At 43.5% G+C, this 14,345-nt stretch overlaps 1 protein-coding gene across 4 annotated transcripts; it reads right to left on the reverse strand.

Annotated features, from left to right (window-relative positions):
* Positions 1 to 867: 867 nt before the first annotated feature.
* LOC134491918 (zinc finger protein 260-like) lies at positions 868 to 13,407 on the reverse strand. Of its 4 annotated transcripts, XM_063295995.1 has the most exons (5): positions 12,666 to 13,407; positions 8,522 to 8,648; positions 8,082 to 8,164; positions 7,121 to 7,247; positions 868 to 3,427 (listed from the first exon to the last, which is right to left on the reverse strand). In XM_063295995.1, exons 1-5 carry the CDS (start codon positions 13,077 to 13,079, stop codon positions 1,446 to 1,448), a joined length of 2,733 nt encoding a protein of 910 aa, XP_063152065.1. In that variant the 5' UTR covers positions 13,080 to 13,407; the 3' UTR covers positions 868 to 1,445. The 4 variants fall into 4 exon arrangements, with proteins under 4 accessions (XP_063152065.1, XP_063152066.1, XP_063152068.1 ...); XM_063295996.1 differs by lacking the exon at positions 8,522 to 8,648 and having other exon boundaries at positions 12,666 to 12,779; XM_063295998.1 differs by lacking the exons at positions 7,121 to 7,247; positions 8,082 to 8,164; positions 8,522 to 8,648 and having other exon boundaries at positions 12,666 to 12,747.
* Positions 13,408 to 14,345: the final 938 nt, after the last annotated feature.

Genomic DNA, 14,345 nt, shown 5'->3' on the forward strand with positions numbered 1-14,345 from the left:
GCCTGTAACTAGCCAGGAGAAAGATGTCAGGACTTTACAGAAAGCTTTAAGAGTGGGGCCCATCCTTGCCTTGAGGTGCAAGTTGTTCCATTGGAGGGTGCACCGGCAGAGAATTCCCCTTACTCTTATGGCCTTCTGGAGCACTGTAAATGCCTGGTTTTTTTCAGGAAGCCTTCTGGGATGGATTCTGGAGCCATCAATGGAAATTTTAGTTTTTATTATATTGTTTATATTTTATATATTGTATTTTATTATATAGATTGTAAACCACATTTGTGGTTGCTATTATGTCCTAATATAATATTATTAACTTGTGGGCTCTGATAATCATTCTTGAGATGTATTGCTTCCAGCTTGGCAGAGTTCCAATACTCTCTTCCAGTTAGAAAATTAGAGTTTAGTGCCCTACTCACTTCTGTGTCAACTGCAGATCAGTATTCCCTCCATCTCTTTCCCCAAGTGATTTATGAAAATATTGAAGATTACCATGCCAAGAACCAATTTTGTGGCAACCCACTTGATCCGTAATTCACTTGATGAGGAACTATTAATGAACACACCTTGAATATGTGAATCCACCTGCCATCCAGCCCATGATTAAGTAGCTTGCTAAGCAGAATGTTATAAGTAACTTTATCAAATGTTTCCCCAAAATTAAGATAATTGTGTTCAGATCAATTCCCATAATCTACTAAGTTATCCAGTAAAAAATAAGCATTAGTCTGATGGAGACATTATACTTTTCAAGGTGATTACGGATGGCTTCATGATTTGTGCTAGGATCCTGTCAAGCATTGATCTGATTGTCAAGACAAAAATATTATTTTACCCCAAAGCTTTTGAACTTTCCATACATTTGTGCAGGGATTGTATGAATGGATGCCTTGTTTATTTACCGTCATAGACTAAAGTTTATACAGTGCACAATGCAGCAAGACATATGAGTAACAATGTTAAAACTAAAATAAATAGCTAACAGCCTTCTAACATGAAAATGACCTATCAACTCCCGTTTAAACACTATTTTCCTTATAGTCATCATGACTAAACCAACTGTCGCAATCTTTTTAGGGGGTTCTGAGGAGTTATGTGCTAAGAAATAAGCACCGGTCTGTGCATCAGTAGACCTGAGCTTTTGAGTCCTTAAAAAAGTCTCTGAATAGTAGTTTAATGTGATGGAAGAGGAACTGCATGAAAGGGAAGAAATCATGGCATCTCAATTGAATTAATCTAACTTAACTACGAGTCACTTAATTTTGGCAAATGAATGAAATCAAACGGAAATTTAGTCCTGACTCCTCTCTCAGCCCAAAGAAAACTATGCTGCTCTGGTTGATAGAATTTCCTCGAGGTGAAAAATAAGGTGCCACTGATACTGAAGCTTTTTCATGCTATCCAGATTCTCTTCTGCCTAACAAGCTGAAGCATTTCCAGACCCCATGCATTTATATGGTTACTCCCATATGAATCCTTTTATGGGTAGTAAGGTGTCTGTTCTGACTAAAGCTCTTTCCACACGCCAGACATTTATATGGTTTCTCCCCTGTATGGATTCTTTTATGTTTCATAAGACTAGTGCTCTCACGGAACCTCTTTCCACAAATCACACATATATATGGTTTCTCCCCTGTGTGGATCCTTTGATGGGAAGTAAGAGTACTGTTCATACTAAAGCTTTTTTCACAAACGGGGCACTTATATGGTTTCTCCCCCGTGTGTGTTCTTTGATGGGAAGAAAGAGTACTGTTTGTGCTAAAGCTCTTCCCACAAATTAGGCATTTAAACGGTTTCTCTCCTGTGTGTGTTCTTTGATGGGAAGTAAGAGTACTGTTCATACTAAAGCTCTTTCCACAGACTGGACATTTATATGGTTTCTCCCCAGTATGCATTCTCTGATGAGAAGAAAGATCCCTGCTCTGAATGAAGCTCTTTCCACACTCCATGCATTTATATGGCTTCTCCCCTGTGTGGATCCTTTGATGGCAAGTAAGATTGCTGCTCCTGCTGAAGCTCTTTCCACATTCTGTGCATTCATATGGTTTTTCCCCTGTATGAATCCTTCGATGTGAAGTAAGTTCTCCTTTCTGAATAAAGCTTTTTCCACACTCCATGCATTGATATGGTTTATCCCCCGTGTGAATTCTTTTATGTTGTATAAAATTACTGTTTCGACTAAAGCTCTTTCCACACTCCATACACTTATATGGTTTCTCCCCTGTATGAATTCTTTTATGCTGTATAAAACTACTGTTCTGACTGAAGCTCTTTCCACACTCCATGCATTTATATGGTTTCTCCCCAGTGTGGATCCTTTGATGGGAAGTAAGTTCTCCCTTCTGAATAAAGCCCTTTCCACACTCTGTGCACTTATATGGTTTCTCCCCTGTGTGGATTCTTTTATGTTTCATAAAGCTGCTTCTCTCACGAAATCTTTTCCCACACACCGCACATTTATATGGTTTCTCTCCTGTGTGGATCCTTTGATGGGAAGTAAGAGTACTTTTTAGTCTAAAGCTCTTTCCACACTCCACGCACTGATATGGTTTCTCCCCTGTGTGGATCCTTTTGTGGTGAGTAAGAAGACTTTTTCTGCTGAAACTCTTTTCACATTCTGTACACTTATACGGTTTCTCTCCTGTGTGAATTCTTTTATGCTGTATAAAACTACTGTTCTGACTAAAGCTCTTTCCACATTCTGTGCATTCATATGGTTTCTCTCCAGTGTGGATCCTTTTATGAGAAATTAGATAGCTGCTGCTACTGAGCCTCTTTCCACACTCAAAACATTGATATGGTTTCTCTCCTGTGTGGATCCTTTTATGGGAAATGAGATAACTACTGCTACTGAAGCACTTTCCACATTCAAAGCATTTATAAGGTTTCTCTCCTGTGTGGATCCTTTTATGGCAAACAAGGTTACTGCTGCTACTGAACCTCTTTCCACACTTTAGGCATTTATATAGTTTCTCTCCCATGTGGCTTCTGTCACGGGAAGTAAGATGCCCACTCAAACTGAAATTCTTTCCACATTTTAAAAATGTATATGGCTTCTGTTTTGCATATACTTTTTGATGTAAAATTAGAGGGAAGAAATTTTTCATACTTTTCACATGCTGTCTGTGGTCGTATTGCTTCTCTTTAGTCTGAGTTCTAAAATGTTCATTTAAATCAAATTTAGTTTTGTCTCTTTTGCCACATCCTGGATATTTTCCTCTTCTGTTTCCTTTCTGAGCTTGCTGGGTCAGGAAGCTGTGGATTTCAGCACCCAGAGAAGTGGAGGACTTCTCCCCTCCATCCTTTGAGTAGCTTCTTTCTTGCCTTTTTGGCTCCCCTTGATTTCCAAGCATCACTTCTTCCACTTCATGCTTGATTGTTTGCAACTGCAAACCATTTGGCTCTTTATAAATCTCATTCTCCTGCCCATCACCTGTTGGGAAGAGTAGAAAAGAAAGGTTCAATTAGAAATGTAAGCAGAAACTGAGGCTGTCAATAGGTATCATAACCAATTAACTACATCCACTATTTCCAAAATTCCCACCTTTTTGTATACTTTATGAAACTAAGCAAACTTGTTGTTTATGGTTCTTTTGGACTATTGCCCATTTGATTTTATCAAGCATTTGTGCTTCTTCCTCATGATATACTGTCTGTGTCAGTTTCCATAACACTAGATAATAAATGATTGGATAGGTAGCAAGTTTAGGTAAAGGAGAGAGACAGAAACATACAGAAAATGACTACGTCCCTCTTGAATTTATGCCTCAGCAATTACCACCATAGATGCAATTATGGCGATGCTCTATACCTTAAAGAGAGAATCGAACCTACACTGATCAAGACACAGCTTTCCATAAACTTGGAAAGCTACACCTTTTGAATGTCTACCTAGCACATCATCCTCAGCCAAACGTCAACCTGAACCATGATGAAAAGAGTGAGAACATGGCTTCTGAAGTACAAATGAAAATGGCAACTTCCTTAATGCACAAACTAAACCAACAGCTTTCCTATTATTCAGTGTTTAAATGTTTTATAAGGTTTGTCAACCCTTTTAATAATGGATTGGGTGGCTTTATAAATCAAATCAGCAAATAAAGGTTCACCTGGTACATATATAAATGCATTAAAGACCTGGCCAAAACCTACCAAAACTATAGGATCCACGCTTAAACAAATTCAGTATTATTTTTATATACTCCAATTATAAATGCATGAAAAGGACATGTCGGTACTATTCTGTTGTCCTTGGTACTGTACTGAAATGCCAGATCACAGTCCAGAAACTCTGAGAATGATATAACAGTCCACAGCAGACTGATACAGATATTATGTCATGCCCCTGAGCACAGAGTTGCATTTGACTTTCTCTATTTTTACACAGTATATAGTCTATGTGGCATTTTTCAGTTTATTGACTGAATATAACTGAATCAGGCATATAGTGCCAGGAGGCACCATAAGCCTGCTATTTTCATTTATTGGGGCTTTTCAGACCGGATAGCCAGACATTCAACTTCTAGTAGAGGGTTTGAGCCCCATAAAATAGCATCTTTTATGGTATCACTTGTGTGTAAGGAATTCTCAGATAATGGTACAGGAGTGAAATAATGGATATCCAGCTAAAATGTAATATGGGGATGAATTTACAATATGTTTATTTGTCACAACAGTAGTACAGGTAGTCCTCAACTTACAACCATTTGTTCTGAGAGTTTCTGGACCCCTGACTATGATCTGGCATTTCAGTACAGTAACAGCAGCGCTGAACGAAGGGATTTATGACTGGTGCCTGAAGTTATGCCCATTGCAGCACCCCGCAGTCACGTGATCAAAATTTGGGTGCTTGGCAGCCCACCCATACTTACAACTGTAGGGGTGCTTCAACTCCCCCCACCTGCCTACCTCCCCCTCATCTATGCCTTTTTGGCCCCCTGCCGCCCTGCGCTCCCTCACCCCAGCTGACTGCTCCACCTTCTTGCTCCCGCTGGCTTTTGGCCTTTTTTTTTTTCCTACAGCACAAAGCAAAAGCCAAAAGCCCATCCCCATCCCCACCTGGGAGTGCGGCGCAAAGGGGTGCTTTGACATGCTGCAGCTCTGGGGCTGCTTTGGCTTTTTTTTTTTTGGCAGCACGAAGCTGAGCCCCATATGGCCCAGGAGCATAGTGCAAAGCAGCTTTTTGGCACGCTGCATCTCTGAGGCTACAAAAAGCAGCCCCTGAGCTGCAGCACAATGTGAAGCCCAGCACAGGAAAGGCAGCATGTAAACATATCAGGAATGAACTTGCCTGTGGCTTGAAAGCCTCTGGGCTAAGATCAAAGGCTGACCTAACAGAAGAAATGTATTGCTAAGAGTCTGCTGTAGACCACCACCAGTCAGAAGAAGTAGATGGAAGATTTACTAAAGTAAATCACTGAAGCCTCAAAATCACATGAAGTAGTTTTGATGGGAGACTTCAACTACCACCAGAAACAGGATGTCAAAAAATTCTTGACTTGTTGGTGATAATTTTCTCCTTCGAAAGATGGAAGTAAGCATTAAGGGACCTGCTCCCTTGGATCTGCTTCTTACTAATAGGGAAGAGTTGATTGAAGATATTAAAGTGGTGGGAAGCAGCTCCTTTCCTCTGGAACAGCTTGCCCCTGAAGCACGGATGGCCCCCACCCACATGGCCTTCCACAAGCTGGCAAAAACATGACTTATTCAGAGGGCTGTTCCATAATTTTAGCCCTTTACTTCTAGTTGCTATTTTTGTTCATTTTTATCCTGATACTGTATCGTTTTTACTATAAAAGCTCTGTAAGCTGCCTAGAGTCCATTTGGATTCAGGTGGTCATATAAATACAGTATATTTATTTAGATAATTTATACAGCTCCCCATTTTATATATGGGCAGCTAACAATCCACAAATAAACAGAGAGAGGCATATCTTTCTCATATCTATATACCTACACACACAAACCTCCTGGCCCAGTGCTTGGAAGAACAGCAAGGTCTTCATGACCTTCTGGATAAAATAAACAATATATAAATATAATACACTGTACATGAGAGGTCTGGCCAATACCCATGATGACAGAATGAGACTGCGGTCTAATCTGGACAAGATGGTGGAAATCATAGGTTAGAAACACTACTACTGAGAAGAACGTAGTTGTGGTCATTGACGACAAACCAAATAGGTGCCAGTAATGTGAGCCAACACAGTTCTGGGCTGCGTTAGAAGAAGTACTTTATCAGTCATTTTTCCTTGGCATTAGTGAGGCCACATCTACAGTACTAAATACTATTCTGGAAATCACATTTCCAGAAGGATATTGATAGGTTATAGCGAGTTCAGGGGAGGGCAACAAAGATGATACAGAAAGTTGAGGACACGGCCTATGAGGATAGGTTGAAGAAACTTGGGTTGTTCAGTCCAGAGGAAGAAAAGATGGAGGGGAGACATGATAGCCATGTTCAGATCCATAAAGGGAAGTACAGGGAAGATGGTCAAGAACTATTTTGCATGGCCAAAGAAAGTAAGTCCAGAAATAAGAAATAAAAGTTGCAGCTATCTGGATTTCATTTAAATACAAGAAAAAACTTCCTGATGATAAGATGTAAGAGAATGTGAAAACTAAGCAGAGGAGGAGTTCACTGGATGCAAAAAGAGCAGTACAGTGCCAAGGCAGGGGCAGTGGGATGAAAGCGTGTCAAATCGGCTTGCTAAATGTCTGCCCAGGAACTTATTTTTACAACTTTAAAGATTATAATTTTATCCTGATTAGCACTAAAGATGCCTCTCTGAAATCCATGTCGTTCTTGCTATGTGGGGCTTGACATAGGATCTGTTCAAAATTGGAACACTCTACCTCTGGAGGTTGCCTTTCATCTCTGGAGGTTTTTAAGGAAAGGCCAGATAGTAACCTGTCATGATGGTTTAATTGGTTTTCCTGCAGAGGGTTGGACTAGATGATCCTTGTGGTTCCTTCCAATTCTATAATTGTAAGAGTTAACCTGCTTTTGATGAGGTTAAGAGAAAAACTGGAAGACCCATTAAGGAGTATCCTTAATGGTGTACTTCTAACTACAAAATATCTTTCCGAAATAATTGATCCAGAGCAAAAAGGGATCCCTTACCCAGAGCAGCCACATTCTGAGAATTCTCCAACATGACTTCCCTATGCAAGGCTTTCTGGCAACAATCCAGCAGTGCCCACTCCTCCTCCATGAAATATACAACCACCTCCTCAAAGGATACAGAACCCTGAAAGAGGAAGAAGATTTTCCTTAGCAGATAGCCCAGGAAGGACATTCTCTTATAAGACATATGCTCTTATTTCACAAAACTAAAAAGCACAATTCTGCAATGGGGGAGTGCATGCTTTCTTGCGTTGCTGGGATGACTCTACAAAGTTGATAAAGGTACCCTAAGTGCACAGAACTGATGGTTTCAGTTTATATGATTTAGTTACATCCAGGATGCAGACCAGCAGAAGAGGTCCCCTTGGGGAGCTTCCCACTGGCCCAGAATGATGCAGCACAGATGCTTAGGGGAACAGTATGCCCTGCCTCCACCTGCCTGGGTGAGTAAATTACAGGGACTTTAGACCACACACACACACACACGGTAGGAATTTTTTCCTGCAACTATTCAAATTCTTGAAGACAACCCCGGAAATCCTAAGTGACTTCACTGAGATCTTTTTATCTGAGATTGTTATTTCTTTATAGTGGGACAAAAACATTTTTATTGTAAGAATTATTTAGCCTGTGATTGTAAAAATATTTAGATGGAAATCTGAAATTTATAATCAAAGGATTTTTCCTATACTTGTGGTATTTTCTATGCTATGTTTTAATTCTCTCATTCTATTTTTTTTACTGTTTGGGGGTATTTCCATAAAATGCAAAAGCATTTTTTATTTTTACACCTGTCTTAGATACTAGATTTTGTATTTTCAGAACAATCCTGAAAAGCAGACCAAAATGAATGAGAGTGACATGACAGGAGCAAGACGCTCCATCTTGCTAAAGAACTGGCCATGCTCTGAGCCTGGGGCCCCCACATGGTTCCATACTCTGATGAAGCTTCCCCTACCTGAGCTGGGGGCACAGCTGCTGTTTCTGCTCCATCACAAAGAGGAGACGTTTCGGGGTTTTCTATTAACATCTTTCCATTCTCTGTGAACAAGAGAAAAATGGGGAAAATAGACTATTTTAGAGTCTTGTGAATAAGCTCTTAAAAAGGTAAAGGTAAAGGTTTCCCTTGACGTAAAGTCCAGTCGTGTCCGACTCTAGGGGGCGGTGCTCATCTCCGTTTCAAAGCCTTGGAGCCGGCGTTGTCCATAGGACACTTCCGGGTCATGTGGCCAGCATGACTCACGGAACGCCGTTACCTTCCCGCCGAAGCGGTACCAATTAATCTACTCACATTTGCATGTTTTCGCACTATATTCAGAAGCCATCCTCATGCACAGGCCCAGGATTTGGTGCGAAAGGAGCTCAGCTTCACTGCTTTCAGAAAATACCTTCTCTTACCTGATGAAGTGACGCAAACTGGATCATCCTGGGAGACCTTCCCAAAGAGCAGCTCCTGAGAGGAACTGGACAGATCTCCCCTTCCTTTGGGTTGCATTGGGACCATTTCCACCCATGGCTGCTCCACCTGAAAGACCAGCCAGTATTAGAAAACCATATAGCCTGATGAGATGTGGTGCTGGCAACTAGCTTGGCTGGCTCCAAAAAAGGGTTGGACCAATTCATGGAAGTCATGGGTATCAATGGCTATTGGCCTTCATGACAGTATGACTGCCTCTGAAGGCCATCTGCTGGGAGACTAGTGGGCTTCCTTGAGCAGTTGGTGGGCCACTGTGAGAAGAGATTGGTGGACTAGATGGGCCAGGGGTCAGATCCAGCAGGCCACTGCTTTATGTTCTTATTTATATCCTCTTTATGATGGACATTATTATATTTATTTGCTGACCTTCACTTTCACTTTTCCATCTATACCTTCCTAATCTTCTGGTGACTTTGATGGATTGGTGCCTCCATGTCTGTAATGGGATCCTTGATGCCAGTGAAAACACTATAGCGTGGGCCAGCAGTGCATAGTACTCAACTATTCCATGGGCCTATTGATTCCAAGTTACAATATAGGTACTCCTCTCAACCTCTCATGCGTTCTGGCATACATTACCTATTGATGTGCACAGTTGGTCAACAGTGCTTCCTCACTAGGACAAACAGAGAGGGCTGTTTCACTTGCAAACTATTACACTGTGCTTCCACTTTCAAGGTCTCTTATTCATAATGTGGATTAGTGTGAATTAGTACTGGTTACTGCCAGCCAAAATAAGCAAAGAGAGCAAGCAGAGCACATGTAGTTCAAAAAAGGAAGTAAAGGGGTATGATGTGACTAATTTTTACTATCAGCGTTCATAGTTACTTGTTCTGACTTTTTTTAGCATGACACAATGTATTTCCCTTTCAAGAGCCAGTTTGGTGTCATCATTAAGGCATCAGGCTAGAAACTGGGAGACCCTGAGTTCTAGTCCTGCCTTAGGCATGAAGCCAGCTGGGTGACCCTGGGCAAGTCGCTCTCTCTTGGCCTTGGAAGGAGGCAATGGCAAACCGCTTCTGAAAAACCTTGCCAAGAAAACTGCAGGAACTTGTCCAGGCAGTCACCAGGAATCAAAAACTGACTCAAAGGCACCCCAAAAAATCTCAGCATTTAAAAATAGGAAGCAAGAACACCTTTATACCCCCAAATGTGGTCCTCAGGTGCACTTTCTTTTTTCCTCCAGTGATCTCTCTCCAACTCTGATCCATGTTTCTTCCAACAACTCCAGTTCTTGCTCCTTAATTCACGCAGCACCTCCAATCCCCATAGCTTAAATGCAACAACAGCAGCCTACTCTTCTTGCCTAACAAATCTGCCGCTTACATATTTTCTCCAAAACAAAGGCCCACTGGCCTGAAGGTTAAGGTCCGCAGGTCTCACGATCAATGCCCATATCCTAAGCATAGCGAGGGACAACTTTGACTGTTCAGTCCTCCCGTTAACTCCCTGTCAGGTTTAAGTTCTACATGGATGTTATTAAATAGGCAGCCTTCGTTATATTTTACCCACTGAAAGATAATTCTTATCTTTTATCTAGTATCTTGTTTTTTCCTTGTCAATTTTTTCTACTAACTTGCATCTTTAGAAAAGTACATTTGTACTTTGTTTTCCCCCTCATTCTTGTAAAATGCTGGCAATTACCTAGGTGGAAAAGCAGAACTCTAGTATCCTCTAAGATTCTATTCGTTAGAATCACTTTCATGTTGCAATCAACATTGTAATTTCTAAACTGATCACAAGCATTGCCAAGCATAATTCCCTCTGAAAGGGGAGCTTCAAGATAACCTTATCAGAACATTATTTATTATTACTATCATTATTATTTAGATTTTTATCACCGCCCATCTCCCCCCGCCACAGGAGGGACTCTGGGCAGTTTACAATAAAAAGTTAAAATTCAAGACAATTATAAATACAAAATACAATAAAAATGAAAATATAATAAAATCCAGATGGCTAAAAGTTCTCTATCAGGCCATGAGTATAAGGGCCATTCCAGGATCATCCGAGGGCACCAGCCATCCCCAGGAGTGGCCATTCCTCTTCCCGCTCCAGGCCTGCTGGCAAAACCAGGTTTTTAATTTTTTACGGAAGTCCGGGAGTGAGGGGGCCTATCTCATCTCCGGGGGAAGGATGTTTCAGAGGGCAGGAGCTATTGCAGAGAAAGCCCACTTCTGAGACCCTGCAAGATGGAATTCCTAAATGGATGGGGCCTGTAACATGCCCTCTCTGCATGACTGGGTGTGATGGGAACGAGATGGTCCCTCAGGTAACCTGGCCCCATGCCATATAGGGCTTTAAAGGTGATAACCAACACCTTGAATTGGACCTGGAAGCAGACTGGGAGCCAGTGCAGCTCGCGTAGCAGAGGTGTTACATGTGCCGACCTTGGGGCACCAAAGATTGCCCACGCCGCTGCATTCTGTACCAGCTGTAGCTTCTGGATATTCTTCAAGGGTAGCCCCATGTAGAGTGCATTACAGTAGTCTATATGGGAGATGACCAGGGCATGAGTGACCATTCGAAGGGCCTCTCGGTCCAGGAAAGGGCGTAATTGGTGCACAACATGAAGTTGAAGAAAGGCCCTCCTGGCCACGGCTGCCACCTGCTCTTTGAGCAGGAGCCATGAGTCCAGGACGACCCCCAAGTTACACACCAGGTCTGTCTGGGGCAGCGCAACCCCATCCAGAACCAGAGTTGTTAATGTACCGGATACAGAAGAACCATTAACCCACAGCTACTCGGTCTTACCAGGGTTCAGTTGAAGCCTGTTGTTCCCCATCCAGGCCCCCACAGCCCCCAGACACTCAGAGAGGGTAGTCACGGCATCACTTATTTCACCCGGGATGGAGATATACAATTGAGTATCATCAGCATACTGATGATACCTCATCCCGTGGTGAAGGATGATCTCACCCAGTGGTTTCATGTAGATGTTAAAAAGGAGTGGAGAGAGTACCGAGCCCTGTGGTGCCCCACAGAGGAGGGGCCACGGGCTGGATCTCTTGGACCCTAGCAACACCAATTGGGACCGGCCCCAGAGGAAGGAGGTGAACCAGCGTAAAACCACGCTGCCCACCCCCAACTCTCTGAGTCACCCCAAAAGGATACTATGGTCGATGGTATCAAAAGCTGCTGAGAGGTCAAGAAGAGCCAGGATGGATGCACTGCCTCCATCCCACTCCCGCCAGAGGTCATCCATAAGTGTGACCAATACTGTTTCCGTCCCATAACCAGGCCTGAAACCTGACTGGAAGGGGTCTAGATAATCCATTTCATCCAGGATCCTCTGGAGCTGCAGAGCCACCACCTTCTCAACCACCATCCCCAAAAAGGGGAGGTGGGAGACTGGACGAAAATTGTCCAGTACACTAGGGTCCAGCAATGGTTTCTTGAGTGAGCACACCAGGGCCTCTTTAAAGGCTGCCGGAAACTTTTATGAACATGCACTGTTGAGAAGATGCATATCGGATCACTTATTGGGCTTGATTCTGGGTCAATGTTCATCTCCATGGATCTGACTTGTAAGACTGGAACATAAATACTATCATCTATAGAACAGAAAACCTTAACATAAGCTTTTCTCTGTAGTTAATAAGCATTGATTGTATAAGTTACCTTGTTTATGAACTATCATAAACTATCGTTTCACTGAGTTTGTGTGTCTTGCTCAGTGTATCAACATTCAGCGACCGTTTGGAGCACTCATATTTATTTCCTAAGCTGCAATTTCTGGCCAAAGCCTCAGCTGAGGGGCAATTAGTAGGAAAACATGTTTCATTTCATTCCTACAGCAAGAGCAAAAAAAAGCTGAGTTAGGACAAACACGTAAGGGAAGGAGATGGCTTATCCCCTGCCTCCAATTTTATATCTATCTGTGGGGTAGAAATAGTCTGGGGTTTCCCTTTCCTTTTCTGGAATTACCTGGTAAGGAAAACAACCATTTGCCTAAAGAACAAATCTCCAACTATAAATCCAAGGAAAGATTGACCGTGCATTTAAGAAATCATGGGCACTGCTAGATACATTATCTGTGCAGCTATCAGGATTCAATTCGCTCACCTGCTTCACTCCCAGCTCATTGTCTGCTGCCTGACTCAGAAGGAAGCCTTCAGCCAAGGCTACTGCTTGGGAACATGTCTCTGCTCCACACTCCCGGACCCAGCTCGCCATCTCCGGGGGCAAGACGGCCAGGAACTGCTCAAGGATCACCAGGTCCAGCATCTCAGCTTTTGTGCTTCTTTCCGGCTTCAGCCATTGATGGCAAAGCTGGTGGAGTTGGCTGCAAACTTCCCTGGGCCCCTTGGACTCCTGGTAGCAGAAATTCCTGAAGCGCCAGTGCTGAACACCTGAACTCATAGTGCCCTCAGAGGGGATCTTCTGGCTGTCTGTTTCCCAAAATTCTCCACTGCTCCAAGTTGGAATGGCAGGAGGGCCTTTTTCTGCTCTTAGTCCTGCTGACCTTTGCATATCCATTTTTTATTGGTGCCTCAAAATAGGCCAAAGATTTCCTGGTTTACAGAGCAATGTTTAGTCACAAAATCTAAGTTTCACAGGACCAACTGGATTTGGCTATGATTTATTTTAAGTTCCAGACAAGAAGTCACTTCACAAGCAAATTAACATGCTTCCATGTTCCAATCTGAAGTGAAAAAGAAACAAAAAAATCAGAATAGCAGAGAACTGCAATCCATGGCAGAATCACAATGCTCTTGTTCAGAGGCCTTTGTCCCATTGGATCATGTAATTAAAACCCCTCCAGAATGAAAGTCCAAGAAGATGATCTGCAACCAGCAGCCTTTTCGGATGGGGCACAACTCCCTCCTCTCTCCCGCGATAAACAGCGGTCTTATTCTGCTCTTAGTCCTGCTGACCTGAGGGGAGCTACTGACCTACCGGCTCTCTTCGTTTCTGGAAGGTATGGGCAGAGTCTGTTCCCAGACCAGTGGGGCTCCTCTCCACACAGTCAGCCCCCAGATCCAGCTCTGGCCTGTCCTCCAGGATTTCCAGACACCCTCGATATATCTGCTCCCTGGAGGGGGCTGGAGCCAGCCAGCCAGGGCTCCTTCCCGCGAAGGAGGGTTTCCAAGCTTCCTGGATCGCTGGAAGCGCCGAGAGCCAGCCGGGGAGCCGCAGGTCAAGCCAGAGGGGGGCTGAACCGATCAAACGGTGCCTTCCCTGCATACCTGGGGCTTCGCCTTCCTCCTACTGGGGGACAAAATGGCCTCCCCTCCCCCCAGTCCCTTCCCAGATTTCCAAGGATTTGAGGTATCCTTTCCCCACGGTAGCTCCTGGGAAGAGCGACCGCAACTCACACCAGGATCCCCGATCCTGTCATAACTTGATGCGCGTTCTTTGCCTTCAGGAACGGCATAAGGGCAACCAAAGCGCTTCTTCCTAGAGGGGCAAGACGCTCTAGGAGGCCATCACTTCCTGCTCTCTCCTGAAAAAGATCCCCGGCTGTAACCCTCGCCGTCTCTTCCCCAGAGAAGTAACTGCTGGCAAAGCTCTCCGGCGCATGTTCTGTGTCATTTGGGATAATCCTCCCGTTTGAGACCAACGGTCTGTTTTTGGAGGCCTGACAGCTGACGTCCGCATGGAACTGAGCATGCTCTGTAGAGCTTTGTCAGCACTTGGGAGATGCTTGAGCAGGGACCGGAAGTCAGGGTTGCCTTGTCTCTCTAGGAAGAGCACTCTCTCATCCTCATTCTGAGGCTCCTGCGGACAAAGAGGGAGCCAAAC

Source organism: Candoia aspera, chromosome 2, assembly GCF_035149785.1.
Source record: "Candoia aspera isolate rCanAsp1 chromosome 2, rCanAsp1.hap2, whole genome shotgun sequence".
Classification (NCBI taxonomy): domain Eukaryota; kingdom Metazoa; phylum Chordata; class Lepidosauria; order Squamata; family Boidae; genus Candoia; species Candoia aspera.